Raw genomic sequence first — 19,285 nt, forward strand, 5'->3', positions numbered from 1 at the left:
TGTTTACGAGAATCCTCCAAAAATCCGTAGATAAAATTATTCTGTAAGTGTCACTGTTCTTGAACGGATGTTAAACGCTAAAGAAATTCGGGAGCCGCTTTTTTTTTCAGACGCAAAATGAAGGCTTTTCAGTCCGTCCATTCAGGCTTTCTCTTTGGGTTGTGACTGAACACACATGCAAAAAAAAAGACCCCCTATACACACGAGAGAGGTGGTGATATACAGTCTAACAGCACCACCCGTTGTTTAGGACGGTGCTGTGTCCTGAAGACGCTTTATTCCAGATTAGATGTGATCTGGCCATAACACAACTGATTTATGCGTTTAATGCTAGAGGTTATGAATTAAGTAAATAATAACAAAATATTGTTTCCAAAATGTTCCAAATGATCTATTTCATGTGAAACTGAAATTTTTTCGTTTTATTTTAAAATATGTCACCCACAGTAAATAAAAATAAAACATCCCATTGTTTATTACATTTTTATTTCATCTATATTTTATAATATTTATTTTATTTTAGACATTAAACAACAACAACAACAACAACATCAACAACAACAACAACAACAACAACATCAACAACAACAACAACTACACTCCTGTAAAGATCTTGAATGATGTGGGCAAGTGGAGATTAATAGAAAAACAAAAGAAAAATCCAAATTAATTCATATTTACGCGAATATTTATAAGTAATTCACTCGACAAATTCAAAATAACATTCCCGTCATTATTTTATATATTTAGATTCTATTTCAGGGGACAACACGGTTGCGCAGTGGGAAGTGACGCTTCCTCAGGGCAGGGTCCCACTTGGGGCTTTCTGTGGGGAGTTTGCATCTTCTCCCCGGGACCTCTCCGGGATCGCAACCTCCTCTAACCTTCGAAATCATGCAAATTTGATGAATTGGACATTCTGAATTGCCTGTGGGGGTGACTATGAGAGTAAATATTTGTTTGTGTGTAGCCCTGTGATGGAGTGGTGATTTATACCCCACCTTCCCCACAAAAAACAGTTATAACCTGGATTCGGATTAGCGGTTGAAGATTAGACGATTAGTGATTTTCTCATCTTCAAGGAGATGAATATATTGCTTTCAGACACCTTTATAATGTATGTACATAACTATATTATCAAAACTGACGAATTTTAAAGGAAACCTGGTTATGGTTCATTATACTGGTCATAACGTAGATGATATTTTGTGATATCTTAAAATGTCCTCTTCTCAGCACACTCCCACAACCACCACCATCCTGCAGAGGTGAGTAGCGACATCTCCTGGATTAAAGCAGTAAATGCAGCTCTGGTGTCTTTCAGCACTGCAGTCTTCATACTTGACGGAATCCCGTCTTGTACACCTTGCAGGCGCGTACCGCAATGCAGCAGGACATGAATAATTAATAATCTAAACTAAAATAACTATAGAACTAACCGGAACTAGATGACCTAGATTCTGCTATTTAGTATTGGTTATGGAATTAGGTCAAATGTACACATTTGCTTCTACGTAATCGATGCGCATTGTGCGCATTCACCTCCTACAGTATATTCTGACTCCATCGTTTGTTCCATGTTAACACCACATTCCCTTTATTATAGGGGTAACGATCATATTCTCCACAGAATGCTCGTCCGCAGGATGCTGCACTGTGACGTACAGTGGGTATGTCAGAATATTAAATTACAGGCTGCTTTACAACACACTGCGAGCTCGAGTGAACAGACGTCGCGTTGCCATGGCAACGCCGTTTTCCATCGGTAGGTCACTGGCCGTGGTGCTGAAAGTGAGTCCAACGCAGACAGAGAATGAAGGCAGAGCTGTGAATGCTGCCAAGACTGGTGCAATATGCATTTTCCACACCTCGTTGTTTACAGTAATCATTCTGTTACTGTACCAGGGGAGTTGAATGTACACAGTGTACACAGCAGGGTGATTGTACAATACGTCCAATACTATCACACTGTATTATGAATTAGATTTTCTTCAGAATTACATCAAATTCATTCCAGCGTGATGATTGTTGTAGTTACCAGAACCAGCTGGTTATAGTTTTTAAGCTCATTATTTCACATTGGTGCAATCTTGTCATGTGACAACAGACTACAATATACTGTAGTGGTCAATGGACCAGAGCACAACAAGCAGTAGTTTGAAATTTGACTCTATAAGGTTCTGAGGCTGCAATTTATGTATTCTGTATTTTGTCATCTTCATACTGCAAAAAAACTAACAATAAACTGAATATTTATTGCCAGCTGAATTCCAAATGAACAGAATCATGGACCGATAGAACAAGCAATTCCTAGATGACTGCACTGTAAACCCTGATAAATCAAAATAACTCGATTTTGTTGTAATTGATACCCAAAGAATGTAAGTCATGGTATTACATTTTTAAGTAAACCAATCAAGTAATAAATATATTTTTTGGGAATATAATTTCTTAATCTATTCGTATTTTAAAATTCTGTCTCATCTTAAATATAACACTTAATTTTTGGATGTTTTATTTCTGTCATCTCGTTTAAATCTGAATTGAATGAAAATTATTTTCAATAAATTCTATTTAACCATCTTAAACTCAATGGATTTATTTTTGTACAATTTAGCTGGAAATCTACTAAAAATTCAGCTGTGCTAAACTCAAACACACCGACGTTTACAAAGTACTAGCCGACTTATGATTTATACACAAATACGACTAAAACTCAATTTTTACCATTCAATTTTTTATTCATTGCAAAACAAATTTAAAACATCTGTCACATCAATATACATGATCAATGTAACAACATCACAATGTATATCCACTTATGTAACACTGAAACTTATTTCAACTGTCAAAAGGCACTTAGGGATTTAGAAAAATGTAATAAGCGATTTTAATTTCCAAGCATTTTGTAGACCACACAACCATAACACCTGTTAGTTGTAGCTCAAAACTCAAGCCATTAAAATGAGAAAATAAACCAAAATGTCGCAGCTTGATTTATTTTAAAAGCAAGCGTTAAGAGCATTTAGGATTACATTAAAGATAACCAACATAACTTGCATTTCTCCTCCAGTGAATCATCTGCAGCCTGCAATAAAAACCTAAAAAAAAAAAATCAAATTCACCATCAGTAGAAGCGAACGGGGTTTTTTTCCAGTATGAAGCATATAATGCAATGATGTACATGTACATAATATGAACCACTGTACTGACACAGTTCATTTGCTGATGACTCATGAGAATAATCTGAAATAATTTGAAAGGTGAAGTCAGATTTCAGTCTGATCTGCAAACTTCTGATCCAAACAGTGGATCAGTGGCATGGTGCAGTGCATGCATAAGATTTTTCTGTGGATAAATATTTTTATCTGTACTGCATACAATCAACAGACTGCCCTTTTACTTTTAATAAAGCATTCTAAGTCCACATGCACTTATTTCAAAACAAAAATTGAAACACAAATGAAGAAAATCCAAATTGAAAATATATTTGAATTGCTGTAGTGCTTTAGTTCACATTTAATCCACAGGGGACAATATGAAACAATTCAATATACTCTAGTCAACAAGTGTGTCATTAAATTCTGTTTCTTCAATAAAACATTTACTGTCACAATACAAAAATATACTTTCTGGTGAATGTTAATATGTATTACCGAATCCCATTAGCCATCAATCTTTAGAGTTCACAGTATATTTTTTCTTTGATTTTGACAATAATGAGAAATAAATTTATATTTAGTCTCCATGATACATGATCCTATAATCCATCCATCCTTTTTGCGCTCTAACTGCAGACTATCACCTTTAATCTCGGGGTATTTACATCCTAATCTGGTGAACAGAATAGGAATTACTGTACATCAGTTTCTGTATGTGCTTCCCACATTTTAAGAGACCAAAAGTAATGAGACAAATAATAAATAATAAATAATAATTAATAAATCAAAAATCAAACTTTCCTTTTTTAATAATTGCCTGTAAATAATTTAGAGTAAATTACAGCCTGAAGACTGGAATGCATTCCTGCCATCCACTAAATTCCAAACGTACTTTTTACATTCAGACACACCGACGCTACTTTACTTTACTTGTATTCTCCCGACTTTTGTAACATACCCAAAGCAAATACTGCGTTGTTGTAGAAGCGCAGCCATCTTGAATATTTTACAAACGTGACGTCGCAGCATGAACGTCGTGACGTTGATGACGTCAGACCTCACGTCCCCTTCGTTCAGCAGTACGTGCTCTGAGGGATGGGTCACCAGCTGGTTTTCATTTCTGTGCCAATGTTTCTTATAACGCAGCAGTACTGTTAAAGTTGACGGTGTACCGTTTGTTTAAAAAAAATCACTTTGAAAGACAAATAAAAAGTTCCCTTTGTACAGTGCGCATGTTTGTAGGACCTTTTTCAGTGCTGGAATAAAGACAGCATCTGTCCCTGTTTATCATGACCTCATCTCTCTGGGTCTGGGGAGATGAGATCATGTGTGATCGGTATTGTCTGGCTGAGGTGTAATGTAGCTTCTGTTTTCCAATACATGTTAGTTTTAATGCTTCTTAGTAGTATAATACTGGTCAAATACAAAATATATAAATTACAGCCTCAGAATCCCATAGTGGTAAATTAACTTTTTCACATTGTAGGTCATAAAAATAGTTTTTACTCAGATTGTGTTATGGATTTAAGATTGCACTGTGCAGGAAACCTCAGAGAAAAATTTTAGCTTCTAAATACCACGTGTAGATTTTGATGTGTTTTAATAGAACACACCACTGATTTATGAGTTATGCTAAATCATGAAAATGTGGTACACCCAAAATTGTGCGACCACAGTTGTGTCTATTTGTTTTGAATTATATTCATTTATTTAACGTTCATATTTAAAGAAATGTAGTTAATGTAGCCAGCGGAATGTGGAACCTTTGTCACGGGAGCAGGTGTACCCCGGGTTGTCTAAGGTGGGACCCTCCTCCCACATTTCAGATGTAACCTGAACGACAAAGCAAGCGGTGCGTTTCTTCATTACTGCTACTTTTCATCTGTTTCACCTGTCAGTAGTTGGTAAAAGTAACCAGTTTCAACCCGTTGAGAGTTAATGTCGCACGGAAAGTGTTAAAAAGAACGTGTGACAATGTTTTAAGTGTTTTTGTTAACTTTGTAAATCGTGAAAATGCCGCCAAGTCGGCAGGTGCATCACAGGTGTTTTGGGTTCGCTTTAACCTTAGTTTAGTCTTGCAGGCAGACCGGTAGCATTGCTACAGAGTGAGATTCGGGCTCCCACATGATTAATATTACAGAAAGTTATTGTGTTAAATGATTTACCAAAAATGTAAGCTAATGTTAATATATTTGTTTTGTATGGATTATGAAATATGTTGCTAAAGTGTTTATAATTTAGAAGTTGAAGTTGAAGGGCGAAATGTTATGTATTGTTTTATTGTGACTTGTGACCTGTACCAAAAACATTTTCCTTGGATGGAGTTGGCTTTAAATGCATTTTCATAATTATTCATTATACATAAAAGCTCCAAATTTCATATAACTCATTACATAGCCTGGATCACTCAGTGTCCATTCTTCTTTATCCCCAGAATCTACATGGAAATACTGTAGATCAACATGTGTGTGTTGTGCTTAATAAAGTATACTTCTTCTTCTTCCTGGAATCCAATGACTACAACATACTGTACATATTCTGCACTTGAACTGCTTAAAATCACCCAATTAAAAGAAAAATCTTCATAAATAAAAGAAGAAAAGTCTTTACTTTCCTAAAGTGGACAACAGCTATTGGCCACTATGTAGTACTGCCATTCATATCTTTGATTGTAATGAAATGGGTACATATCAACAAAAATAAGTAGTGATTGAGATACTTTACCAAAATTCAGTGCATGGGAAAAACTGTTTGGCCTCATAAATATTTGGAAAGAAATAGTTGTGTTCTGGTGGATGTTAAAAACGTGTCGAAGCATGTCAGATTCACTGAAAAGAGTTACCAATAGTATTAAGTAGGAAAATGTGGGACTGCTTACAAGATCATCTGAATGTACACTGGTTAATTTAAATTTGAAATAAAATTATGACTGGATAGTAAAATGCTCAGATTACTTAACCTGTTGTGAGAGAAAAGCATGGTCTAGCTATTTAAATTATCCCGCAATTAACCTGTTACTCCCACACTCACCTGGTCCAATTCTTCTGTGATGCTACAGCACTACCTAGGTTCAGTCCATGTGACTCTTACTGCTTTGACTGTCAGATGGAAGCACAAGCAGAATTTTTCAGTTTGATGTAAATTGATAAATTTCTGATTATTCAGAAACCCCTTAAACATACCCATTTTTTCCTTAAGTGATAATCAAAGGAAACAACAGATCCTTTAAATATTCAAAGTTGTTTGAATTAATCCACTGGACTTTAAAAAAATCCTTGAAGACATTTCACCTCTCATCCAAGAGGCTTCTTCAGTTCTGAAACAACTTTGGGTAACCATGACCTGGATGAGTAAGAACCTAGAGTTCCTTTAAATTGAATATATTTTGAATATATTTTAATTTGGTATTAATACTATCCTAGTCGTCGTCTTCTTTTCCTTTCAGCTTTTCCCTTCAGGGGTCGCCACAGTGAATCAGTTGCCTCCATCTAACCCTGTCTTCTGCATCCTCTTCTCTCGCACCAACTACCTTCATGTCCTCTTTCACTATATCCATAAACCTCCTCTTTGGTCTTCCTCTAGGCCTCCTGCCTGGCAGTTCAAAACTCAGCATCCTTCTACCAATATATTCACTATCTCTCCTCTGGACATGTCCAAACCATCTCAGTCTGGCCTCTCTGACTTTATCTCCAATACTATCCTAGTACTAGTGAGAAAAAAGAAACAACACCGGTAAGTTTTGGTCTTTAAGCTTATCTTTAAACTTTAACCTATCACTATTCATTGTAAGTTTGTGGATCACTATAGCTCAAGATTGACATTTAATCTTGACTCCCAAGTTGTGTGAACATCTGTACTAGTCTCACATGAAAACAGTTGCAAGTTTGCAAATAAGGCTTTCTGATATGGAAATTCTGTCAATTTCATCTGTTTCAACTGTGTTTACAGTACAGAAGTCCAGGAATCCTGATTATGTATTCACAGAAAGTTAGCAGTATAGTTGACCTGAAAAAAAAACCCACCTTGTGGGCCAGATAATTTTGTCAGGGCTATAAATTCCCTAAAGGTTTTTTTTTAAATTTTTATTTAAATGAAGCTGAACACGTTTTTAATAAGCTACCACGGGTGAGACAGACAACAGAAAAATAAGGTACTGAAGTAGGCCTTTAATTTATTGACACTATTGTCACATACTTTGTTCCATCTTTTGAGCTAGACCAGAACCAGTATTTATGTAACAGGAATACAGCTGGACCAATGCAATGCTATTCATTGTTATGCAATACTCAAGAAATTCTGAAGTCCATCACTAATTTTTGTGTTTTGTTTTTTTCTTTAAAATACTGTACACACTAGACTGTATCATAAAGAAAGCTCACGTTACACAAGATACTACATTACTTTACAATGAAAGTAAAAAAAACAAAAAAACAACTGTGAAAGCTTACCTACAACATTTCCACTTTATAGAAATAATGAAATGTGAGTCGTACTGAGCAGTTTGGCTGTATGATGTCTGACTATTGCATTGATTCACATCTGGCTCAGAAATATGATGGCACAAGAGTTCTTTCCACATTGGCATTAAATCTATACATGAATATGGCTTATTTATACACACAGATACATGATTTGATGTATATATAAATCAGTCACGTCCATGTTTGTATTTACTTGTTGCATTTGAAATGCATCCCATCCTTTGTACAGTAACCAGTAATACACAAGCACAGCTTCCATTCTTTTAAATTAACCACAGTAATGCTGTTTGTTATCGTAAGTAAACATTAATAACTTAACTGGAATTTTCAGATTGTTACACAGCTCAGAAGACAGTGATGCTGAGGAACGTCCAGAGTTTGAAAATATCTAGTTTAAAATAAGTGAAAGTGTATGGTTGTGTTGTATATACGTACATCAACTATAAAAAGTTGCCAACCTATTCATCATCAAAGTAAAATTAGAAGTCGGAACCAAATGACTCACACTCTCCCCCATGTGACCATAAAATTCAAGCAGACTGTAAACTTTAACTTGACTAACTAGAGAAATACGATGCAACACTTATATGTAATATTGAGTATTGGTCCCATTAAAATACAATTATCAATCTTGTTTTGAACAATGAGGCCTATCTACAGATAATGCATAGCTCAATGTCTTATGACTAAAGTCGTCAAAGTACTGAGTTATCCATTCAAAAACAACTGAAAGGCAGGTAAGTAACAGCTAAAGGCATCTGTTTAGTGTACTGTTCAACTTCAATTCATCTCCTCATACTTAACATATATACTTAGGCTTGGCTCATATACAGTGTAAAACACATATTCAAGCACAAACATGGCACCGCTAAAAGCTACTACAATTATAAAATACCATTGTCCTTTTGTTCCAAACTTTAAAATCACATTTTGGTGCTTTTCTGACAGTTAATTATTTGTGCTGTTTCATTTCTATGATTGATACCTTGTATAATACACATCAAAGATATTATAGAACATGACAAAGCACAGAGGTTAAAAATGAAACACCCACTTTAGTCAGTCTCTTAAAGGCATTTCAACATTCCCATGTCCACATAGAGGCTTCTTAGAACATACAGGCTTATTTTTTTGTTTTTGTGCAGTCTGCTTCTCTGTGGATATACCCTCTTGTATGGTTGAATATGTTTGAAACCATGCAGTCTCATCATGCATATTAAATAGACATAGAGACAATGTTGATTGGCCTTTTCGTGTGGTTGTGTGATTGATCAGTCACCGTAGTCCATTTTGGCTACACATTGTGAGAAGCAATGATCAGACTGAGCAGGATAAACGTAGGGTGGGTGGATATGGACAGATGGTTCTTCTCCCCTCTTCCTGTCAGCATCAATCCAATACACAGCTCACATCTTGGCCTTATGTGGAACTGCTACTGGTGGTGGTAGATGCCTGCCAATGACACAAGAGAACAGAATGAGTCCTGGGAAAGTTCCAGTACAATAACAGCCTTCTGACCAAAATGACATATCTCATGCAGCTGGTGTTTGTCACTAAGAAAGGGGATTCAGGCAGAAGACAGTGGGTGAAAAACATCCTTGTCTGTGGTGAGGTGATGGGGTTATATGAATGGATACCATGCTCCCAAGATTTTTAGACAGAGGCTGGTTGCTAGGTAACTGGGTGACTGTTTTCTATTTCACTCCTGTGCAAAAAAATTGGGTCAGAATTTACACTACAGCAGGCAGAAAATTTGAAAGTGCAATTCTGCGTCTTTGAACACAAATTAAACTTCACATGCAAGAAATTCTATTGAGAGTATTGTGATTGAGTTAAAAGCATATCAGTACATGATTGATGTGTGTTAACAGCAAAAAACAAGAGTGTGTAGAATGTTAAGTAAGCAAATTTCAAAATTGTGAGGTGAACTGAACGATTCAATTTAATTCTGTGATCACAGAGCTTCAGAAGGGACAGCATGATGATGTCATTAGTCTATGTTCAAAAACGAACGCTCTATGAGGCCAGAAGACAAGGTCTGGACACACAATACTTGACCCACACTTTTGTCACTATAAATAGTGACAAAGAAAGGAATACTAGTTCATAGTACATCATCTGGATCACCACTTTATACTGTCTGAAGAATGGAAACAGATTGTTAGACTTTGTGCATTATCCAGTGTGGTTACTATGGCCTGTCTTTGTCCCCTAAAATGAATATAAAAATATCAAGGACATATCATTCTGCTTTGTAATAATACATAACCACTTTGAGACAGGTTAATAATCCAAAAACTATTGATAAAGCCATTGTCAATTATTGTAGAAATGAGATTGCATAGACACATTTCTGTAGGCTTATAGCATGAGCCTCTGAAATTTGTTATTTTATCAGGCAAGAAAAGGTTTATAAAGGAGAATTGGTAAACTGTGTGTGGCGTCAATTGAATGACCATTTATAAGTTAAAAAACAGACTCCTGCACTGGAAGAATTTTTTTTTAAACGAAATTACAGGAATCCACAAATCAAACAAAACAGAACAACTCAATCGCAACAAAATCAGTTAAAAGGGCATCCAGTGTGGGGGAATGAGACACCTGCATACCTCCAGCTGTAGAGTGGACTTCCTTCATTTAGGGTACTTAAGAGTGGGAGAAAAACAAAACAAGCAGTTCATTGGTCAGATTTTCACAGGTACAAATAGAATGATTTGTGTACGTATCTTATGATTAAAGCATCAGTGTCAAGGGCACTATCAATGAAATGTTATCCATTCCAACTGAGTGAAAAACAAGTTTGAATATTAAACAAAATCATTGTCTTCAGATAAGCATACTTACCACAAACCAAGAAGCACACACACATTCACACACACACACACACACACACACACACACACACACACACACACACACACACACACACACACACACACACACACACGGGGCCTGCAAGCATGCAAAAGTGAGAGGTAGAAATGCAGGCAGTTCCTTCATGGTGTGCGCAAAGAACAACTTGCGAGGGGATGGTGCCTTACTCAAGGGCACCAGTGTTCAGATAGTGAACTAGTTCTCTTCACTGCCAGTTCAAACTTTTTGGTTCACCCTCCAGTCTCCCGCCCTAGTGGATTGAGCTACTGCTGTCAATACAAATAAAGGGTTATATTTGCAGTTGAGCTGTTAAAAAAAGAAAGAAAGAAAAGCCATAGAGAAAAACATTAAGCACCATCATATGCTGTTGCAACACAATTTCGCGACGCTGCAAATATTACCAGTGTTTGAAGATGTCAGACACTTGACAACTATTTTCACATGAACTGCACAACAAATCTTGTTAGTACCGTTCTTCAGCTACCTGAGTGGTTTATCCTGATTAAGTCTATGAAACTATATTTTATTTCTTGTATCGTTTGAAAAGTGACAGCATTCCCTCTCACACATTAATGATGTCATTCCTTTATGGATTTAATGGAGTTGGCTATATGTTGAACTAAAGAGTTGAAAAAAATTTGTTTTAAAGAAATTTTCCTCATCGCAAAAAACATTTAAATCACACAAGAATGATTGACAATACGGCAGTCAAGAAATTAGCTATGAAACAATTTAATAGAAGAGCAGCCAGTTTTCTTGAATAATAAATGGATGGTTCAAATAGTTATAATGTCAGCAGCTACTTGTACCTGCAGAGTAGAAGCTGCTGAGTCACTGGTGTCTGTCAGTCCTGTTCCTCTTGGTATGCTGGACACGATGTATCTGGAGCCCTTTGGCACAGGCTGTCTAACCACCAGCTTTCCTTTCCTGGTCTCTGCCAGAAACAGACTGTACCAGTAGGCATCGTTGGACACCAGAGTGGAATCTGCGATGGTGGAGTTCCTCTCACTGATCACACTGTTCCTGCAGGGAGGAGCTGCTTTGCTGGCCTTGGGTTTCTGACACTTCAGCACGATGGTGACCAATATGGTGATCAGCAGGAGAAATGACACCGAACCCAGACCGATGACCAGATACAGGTTCAGGTCTGAAAAGATGTCGTATTGGAGAGGCACCTCAGTCATGTCAGAGTAGGCCTTCACGGCAGTCTCCACTGTGGACAGCTTGATGGTGACTGTAGCAGAGAGAGCAGGCTCGCCGTTGTCCTTGGCAACCACAACCAGTTGCAGATGTCGTGGATCTCTGTAACTGAACATCCTCATAGTCCGGATCTCTCCGTTGTATTGGTCCAGACTGAACAAGGTGGCGTCAGGCACCCGCAGAAACTGGTAGGTAATCCGAGAATTGTGCACAGAGTCCACGTCTAACGCTATCACCTTGGCAACCAGAGAGCCTTTGTCAGTGGATCTGGGGATCTTCTCCTCCACCACTGATCCATGCGCACGCCACGGGGAGACAATAACTGGGATGTTGTCATTCTGGTCCACAATAATGATGTGGACGGTCACGTTGCTGCTGAGTGGAGGAGAACCAGAGTCTCTGGCCTCGATGTGGAACAGAAACTCCTTCTCGATCTCATAGTCAAAAGTTTTTAGTGCGTAAAGATTCCCGTTCTCTGGATTGATGGAGAACAGCATGGACATGGAGGTGTTGGCTATCTCCTTCTCCAGGATGAAATAAACTAGATACTGGTTTTCATGGAGGTCGGGGTCAAAGGCAGAGAGGGAACTGAGCAAGGCCCCAGGAGCGTTATTCTCCATCACACGTATCGTATAAAATGACTGAGGGAACTGTGGAACATTGTCATTAACATCCAGCAGTTCTAACGTCATAGTTTCATTGTCAGACAAAGGAGGAGAACCTCTGTCTGTAACAGTGAAAGTGATGTCATATTCTGGAACCTTCTCGCGGTCTAACGGCTCTGACACCACTAATTCATAATAGTGTTCAGAGGACTCCCTCAGTTTGAAAGGCATGTTGTCTGGAATACGCACATCGACCACTCCATTGTCTCCTGAGTCTTTATCACTGACACTAACCACAGCTATCACTGTGTCTATGGATTCATCTTCTTTGATGGGACTTTGAAATGATTTGATTGATATTTCTGGATGATTATCATTCATATCTGTCACCTGGATTGTCAGTTTACATTGTCCAGATAAAGAATTAGGCCCCTTATCACTTGCAATGACCTCCATTTCATACAGCTTCAAATCTTCATAATTTATCATCTCTTTCACTCGGATTTCACCGTTATCTGGATTCAGGGTAAACATCTGCTGGGTTCTCTCTGATGTATACAAACTATATGAATACATGATCTCAGAATTAGACCCCTCATCTAAATCAGTAGCGTTTAGTTTAATCACGAGACTTCCAGTCGGAGAGTTTTCCGTCACGTCTATGACGTCATGGTCTTTGTCAAATGAAGGGGCGTTGTCGTTCACATCAAGCACGCGAACGATGATGCTGGCTGTACCTGTGCGCGTGGGGACTCCACCGTCCACAGCAGTCAGAATCAGGTTATGAACAGCCTGCTGCTCTCTGTCCAAAGCTTTTCTTAAAATCAAATCCGCAAACTTTGTTCCGTCTCTTCCCGTTTGGATTTCGATAGAAAAATGTTCGCTTGAGCTCAGATGATAATTCTTTACAGAATTCGCTCCAACATCTGGGTCCGCAGCGTGATTCAAAGAGAATCTCTCTCCAACGGGACTCGACTCAGAGATGTCCAAATGCATTGTTCCTCGACGGAAATGAGGAGCGTTGTCATTAATATCCGTGATTTCCACCTCAATATTGAACATTCGTATTGGATTTTCAATTGTGGCGTCTAGTTTAAGTACGCAGTATATCGTTGTCTTGAGAGGACATAAAAACTCTCGGTCTATCGTTTCCAAAATAAACAGCTCCCCTGTGTCTTTGTTGATGTCAAGGTATTTTTTGTTGGCGACTACATCTATCCGCATTTTCCTTTCCTTCAGCGTCTTCACATCTAACCTCAAATCAGTTGCTAGATTAGCAACGACAGATCCTTCTTCCAATTCTTCAGGAACAGAATAATGGGTGACAGCGATCACGGTACTCATTAGCGCAGAGATGAAGAGAAAATCAAAAACATACCCTCTCCTGTGTAACAGTCGGTTACGGTGCGCCATCCTTACTTCAACAAAGACTTAAATTCTGTTGCGATGCGGACAAAACCGTCCCAAGGACCACCCAACACAACGATCTCCAAGGAAAACCTCTCCTCAGTGCAGATCAGTGACGTTCCCTCTCATGAATTCTGTCAGTCGTTTCTCCAATAGAATCTCGCGAGAACGATGAGATCATCAGGACGTGTTTTCATGGAGAGCAGCGACCATGTACTCGTGTGTTATAGCGTTTTACATTTTTATAAAACTAACAAAAAAATAATCAGAACCACAAATAACTGAACAAATAAGCAAGACGTAAACGGACATAAGCCTTTGCTAATTTCCAGTGATTGTTTCTAAAGGTTTACTCCCAGTTTGGGAGATGACACTACTAAAAATACGGTGTTTAATTTTTTGTTACCCTCTATAATGCATTTTATGGTATTTATATTTGTTTCGTTTTGTTTCTTCATTCTTTAATCCTCAATAAAGTTGAAGTGTTTTTAACACTGCACCTGCGTTCTCTCGGCGTCCGCGATTTACGCACGGTGGTCAGCGCGTAAAACCATATCAAACATTAGGTATGAAGGGTTCAGGTATTTGTGATTATTAAAGGCGTCGGATTATATAGTGTCAGTGTGCCTAACGTCTTATCAAAGTCCTCCTTCCACGACCTAATGTATGCAGACACTTCTTAGCTGATAGAACAAATATTGATAATATTTGGGGGAAATGGGGAATAGTTTGTTTGGCAAAATGCCTTTTGAAGCTCACACAGTAAGAACCGTATAGAGTAGAAACAAGAAGTGGTGAAAGAAGATTGCAATTTGTTGTCATAACTTTGAGAATCAACAAGTGAGGATATGTTGACATTTGAGAAAGTCTTGCGTCCAGAATTCAAAATAAGCTGAAGCAGCATTTACTTAAAAGTATCAAAAGTAAAAGCAATGAATATATAACATGTTCACTTTCAAAAAAAAGTTACATGATGGAAGAGTCAATGTCTAAAAGATGATCCATGTGGCTTCAAAGGTTTTCTATTGTTCTGATGAGGTTATTTCGGTTCACATATCAATATTGTGTCCTAGATGTAAAGCGATTTAATGTCCACTTTGGGTGTCAACACTGACAATAACATTTGTGAGGTTTGACTCTTTTCCACATGTTCAGAAAATACAAATTGTATTCACTGTGCATGAGATGCAGGAAGACTACAAATTATGATGTGACAACATGAGAAGAACACTATGATTACAATGACTTCTCTAAGATTCTTTATAAGAATCTTAGTACTGAGCACCCTCTTCTTCACTCTGCTAACCCATGACTGCACACCAACTTCCAGCTCCAACCTCTTCATAAAGTTTGCAGACGACACAACTGTGGTTTGACTCATCAACAACAACGATGAGACAGCCTACAGAAATGACGTGAGCCACCTGGCTATGTGGTGCTAGGACAACAATCTCCATCTGAATGTGGAGAAGATGAAGGAGATTGTTGTGGACTTCAGGAGAGCACGCATCCAACATGCTCCAGTAACCATCGACGGTGCTGCAGCGGAATGCATCAGCAGCACCAAATTCCTGGGTGTGCACATCTGAGAAGACCTGTCCTGGGACTGCAACAATGCATCGCTGGCCAAAAAAGCCCACCAGCGCCTCTACTTCCTCCACAAACTGAGGAGAGCAAAAGCCCCACCCCCCATCATGCTCACTTTCTACAGAGACACCATCAAGAGTATCCTGACCAGCTGCATCACTGTGTGGTACAGTACCTGCACCGTTTCCTGCCGTAAGACCCTGCAACGCATCGTGAGAGCAGCTGAAAAGATCACTGGTGTCTCTCTCCCTTCCCTCACAGACATTTATAACACCCACATCAACTGCAAAGCCATCAGCATTGCAGGTGATCCCACCCACCCCTCTCACAGCTTTTTCAGCCTGCTGCCATCAGGTAGGAGCAGCAGAGTGTGCGGGCCAGAACCAGCAGGCTCAAGGACAGTTTCTTTCACCAGGCGGTCAGGAGGCTCAACTCCCGCCCTGCTCTGCCCCCTGCCACAACCCTGAACTCTTCTCTCACTTTTCCCTGTCCTACCCCCCACCCCCCAGCGCCTGACTACCTCTCTCTCCCCCGTCTAAGGGGGGGGGGGGGAGACGGCGCACACATCACTTCCACTATGGGATTAGAAAGTGTATAGAGATGTTTACCATTTCTCGTGTTTTGTCTCATACTGTGTGCTGTACTGTCTGATGTACTGTCTGTTTTGTCCTGCCTGTATTGTACTGCCTGTGTTACTGTCTGTCTTGTACTGCCTGTTTACCATGGGTAAGAGAGGATTGAAATTTCATCTGTACTGTATGTCCTGCATATGTAGTGCACTTGACAATAACGTTGACTTTGACTTTGTACATCTCTGAGTAATGAATTGAAGTTAATTATTTCCCTCTCATACCTGCAGAGTAGAAGCTGCTGAGTCACTGGTGTCTGTCAGTCCTGTTCCTCTCGGTATGCTGGACACGATGTATCTGGAGCCCTTTGGCACAGGCTGTCTAACCACCAGCTTTCCTTTCCTGGTCTCTGCCAGAAACAGACTGTACCAGTAGGCATCGTTGGACACCAGAGTGGAATCTGCGATGGTGGAGTTCCTCTCACTGATCACACTGTTCCTGCAGGGAGGAGCTGCTTTGCTGGCCTTGGGTTTCTGACACTTCAGCACGATGGTGACCAATATGGTGATCAGCAGGAGAAATGACACCGAGCCCAGACCGATGACCAGATACAGGTTCAGGTCTGAAAAGATGTCGTATTGGAGAGGCACCTCAGTCATGTCAGAGTAGGCCTTCACAGCAGTCTCCACTGTGGACAGCTTGATGGTGACTGTAGCAGAGAGAGCAGGCTCGCCGTTGTCCTTGGCAACAACAACCAGTTGCAGATGTCGTGGATCTCTGTAACTGAACATCCTCATAGTCCGGATCTCTCCGTTGTATTGGTCCAGACTGAACAAAGTGGCGTCAGGCACCCGCAGAAACTGGTAGGTAATCCGAGAGTTGTGCACAGAGTCCACGTCTAACGCTATCACCTTGGCAACCAGAGAGCCTTTGTCAGTGGATCTGGGGATCTTCTCCTCCACCACTGATCCATGCGCACGCCACGGGGAGACAATAACTGGGGTGTTGTCATTCTGGTCCACAATAATGATGTGGACGGTCACGTTGCTGCTGAGTGGAGGAGAACCAGAGTCTCTGGCCTCGATGTGGAACAGAAACTCCTTCTCGATCTCATAGTCAAAGGTTTTTAGTGCGTAAAGATTCCCGTTCTCTGGATTGATGGAGAACAGCATGGACATGGAGGTGTTGGCTATCTCCTTCTCCAGGATGAAATAAACTAGATACTGGTTTTCATGGAGGTCGGGGTCAAAGGCAGAGAGGGAACTGAGCAAGGCCCCAGGAGCGTTATTCTCCATCACACGTATCGTATAAAAAGACTGAGGGAACTGTGGAACATTGTCATTAACATCCAGCAGTTCTAACGTCATAGTTTCATTGTCGGACAAAGGAGGAGAACCTCTGTCTGTAACAGTGAAAGTGATGTCATATTCTGGAACCTTCTCGCGGTCTAACGGCTCTGACACCACTAATTCATAATAGTGTTCAGAGGACTCCCTCAGTTTGAAAGGCATGTTGTCTGTGATACGCACATCGACCACTCCATTGTCTCCTGAGTCTTTATCACTGACACTAACCACAGCTATCACTGTGTCTATGGATTCATCTTCTTTGATGGGACTTTGAAATGATTTGATTGATATTTCTGGATGATTATCATTCATATCTGTCACCTGGATTGTCAGTTTACATTGTCCAGATAAAGAATTAGGCCCCTTATCACTTGCAATGACCTCCATTTCATACAGCTTCAAATCTTCATAATTTATCATCTCTTTCACTCGGATTTCACCGTTATCTGGATTCAGGGTAAACATCTGCTGGGTTCTCTCTGATGTATACAAACTATATGAATACATGATCTCAGAATTAGACCCCTCATCTAAATCAGTGGCGTTTAGTTTAATCACGAGACTTCCAGTCGGAGAGTTTTCCGTCACGTCTATGACGTCATGGTCTTTGTCAAATGAAGGGGCGTTGTCGTTCACATCAAGCACGCGAACAATGATGCTGGCTGTACCTGTGCGCGTGGGGACTCCACCGTCCACAGCAGTCAGAATCAGGTTATGAACAGCCTGCTGCTCTCTGTCCAAAGCTTTTCTTAAAATCAAATCCGCAAACTTTGTTCCGTCTCTTCCTGTTTGGATTTCGATAGAAAAATGTTCGCTTGAGCTCAGATGATAATTCTTTACAGAATTCGCTCCAACATCTGGGTCCGCAGCGTTATTCAAAGAGAATCTCTCTCCAACGGGACTCGACTCAGAGATGTCCAAATGCATTGTTCCTCGACGGAAATGAGGAGCGTTGTCATTAATATCCGTGATTTCTACCTCAATATTGAACATTCGAATTGGATTTTCAATCGTTGCATCTAGTCTGAGAAAGCATGACGTGGCTGTCTTCAGGGGACACAGAAACTCTCGGTCGATCCTCTCCAGAATAAACAACTCTCCCGTATCTTTGTTGATGTCAAGGTATTTTTTATTTCCGACAACGTCGACGCGCATTTTTCTTTTATTCAGGCTTCTGACGTCTAATCCCAAATCAGTTGCTAGATTAGCAACAACAGATCCTTCCTCCATTTCTTCAGGAACAGAATAATGGGTGACGGTGAAGACCGTGTTCACGACGGCAGAAACGACGATAAATACTGTCAGGAAGCCTCTCCAGGAAAACTGGCGAATGGGAAGAGCCATTGAGGATAATCCTGAGATTTGGAACGCGATGTGAAATGGAGAGAAAAAGATTTCTAGAATATACGACGTCGTCGACGGTTTTCAAGCAAAGCGTTTCTTTATGCTGGTAGCACAGATTTGAGTGTGTTCTACGTTTGGTTGCCGCACCTCGATCGACCAATCGGGAAAATGATGACTTCATCAGTGAGCGATTGTTTTATTTTATTTTAATTTTTTTGTGCAGAACAGCGACTTGCACAGACTATGATCCTTTTCACCTCCTAATTTTATAAAAATGTCCAGAATTAATAGAAAAAATAAAACGTGTGAATTTGTCTTTGATTTTCGTCTTGTTTATCATCATGTAAATGGAACATTATTTTTTTTTAACATTTGAATTTCAAGATGAAAAATGACCATCTATTAGTGCAACGGTTATGAAGGATAACAGACACTTGTTATAGTTTGGCTTTTGATTTTTTTTTTTTTTGCATAACCGATTCCTGTGAGTTCAAAGAATTTCCCCTGAACGCAGTGAGTGTATATATCACTAGATTTGCTGTATGCAAACAATGAACATTTACTTTGTCATTGGTAAAAACTTGCGTTCTTTGCTTGATTGAGATGTTTCGGAGAATTTGGATCTTGCAACACAGAGTGCTATTCCGATGCAATAATGATTTTAAATCATGAGTTATTAAATAAAACATTGATAAAAGAAAACCTGTT

At 39.4% G+C, this 19,285-nt stretch overlaps 1 protein-coding gene across 4 annotated transcripts; it reads right to left on the minus strand.

The window, feature by feature from the left end:
* Positions 1–7,312: 7,312 nt before the first annotated feature.
* Positions 7,313–18,664, minus strand: LOC137602933 (protocadherin alpha-C2-like). 4 transcript variants are annotated; one of them, XR_011037221.1, is made up of 3 exons: positions 11,326–13,945; positions 10,252–10,822; positions 7,313–9,094 (listed from the first exon to the last, which is right to left on the minus strand). XR_011037221.1 is itself a non-coding variant. In XM_068326055.1 (3 exons), exons 1-2 carry the CDS (start codon positions 18,575–18,577, stop codon positions 10,276–10,278), a joined length of 2,421 nt encoding a protein of 806 aa, XP_068182156.1. In that variant the 5' UTR covers positions 18,578–18,664; the 3' UTR covers positions 7,313–9,094; positions 10,252–10,275. The 4 variants fall into 4 exon arrangements, 3 of the variants coding, with proteins under 3 accessions (XP_068182156.1, XP_068182155.1, XP_068182154.1); XM_068326055.1 differs by lacking the exon at positions 11,326–13,945 and adding an exon at positions 16,169–18,664 and having other exon boundaries at positions 10,252–10,287; XM_068326054.1 differs by having other exon boundaries at positions 10,252–10,287.
* Positions 18,665–19,285: the final 621 nt, after the last annotated feature.

Source organism: Antennarius striatus, chromosome 10 (genome assembly GCF_040054535.1).
Source record: "Antennarius striatus isolate MH-2024 chromosome 10, ASM4005453v1, whole genome shotgun sequence".
NCBI classification, from domain to species: domain Eukaryota; kingdom Metazoa; phylum Chordata; class Actinopteri; order Lophiiformes; family Antennariidae; genus Antennarius; species Antennarius striatus.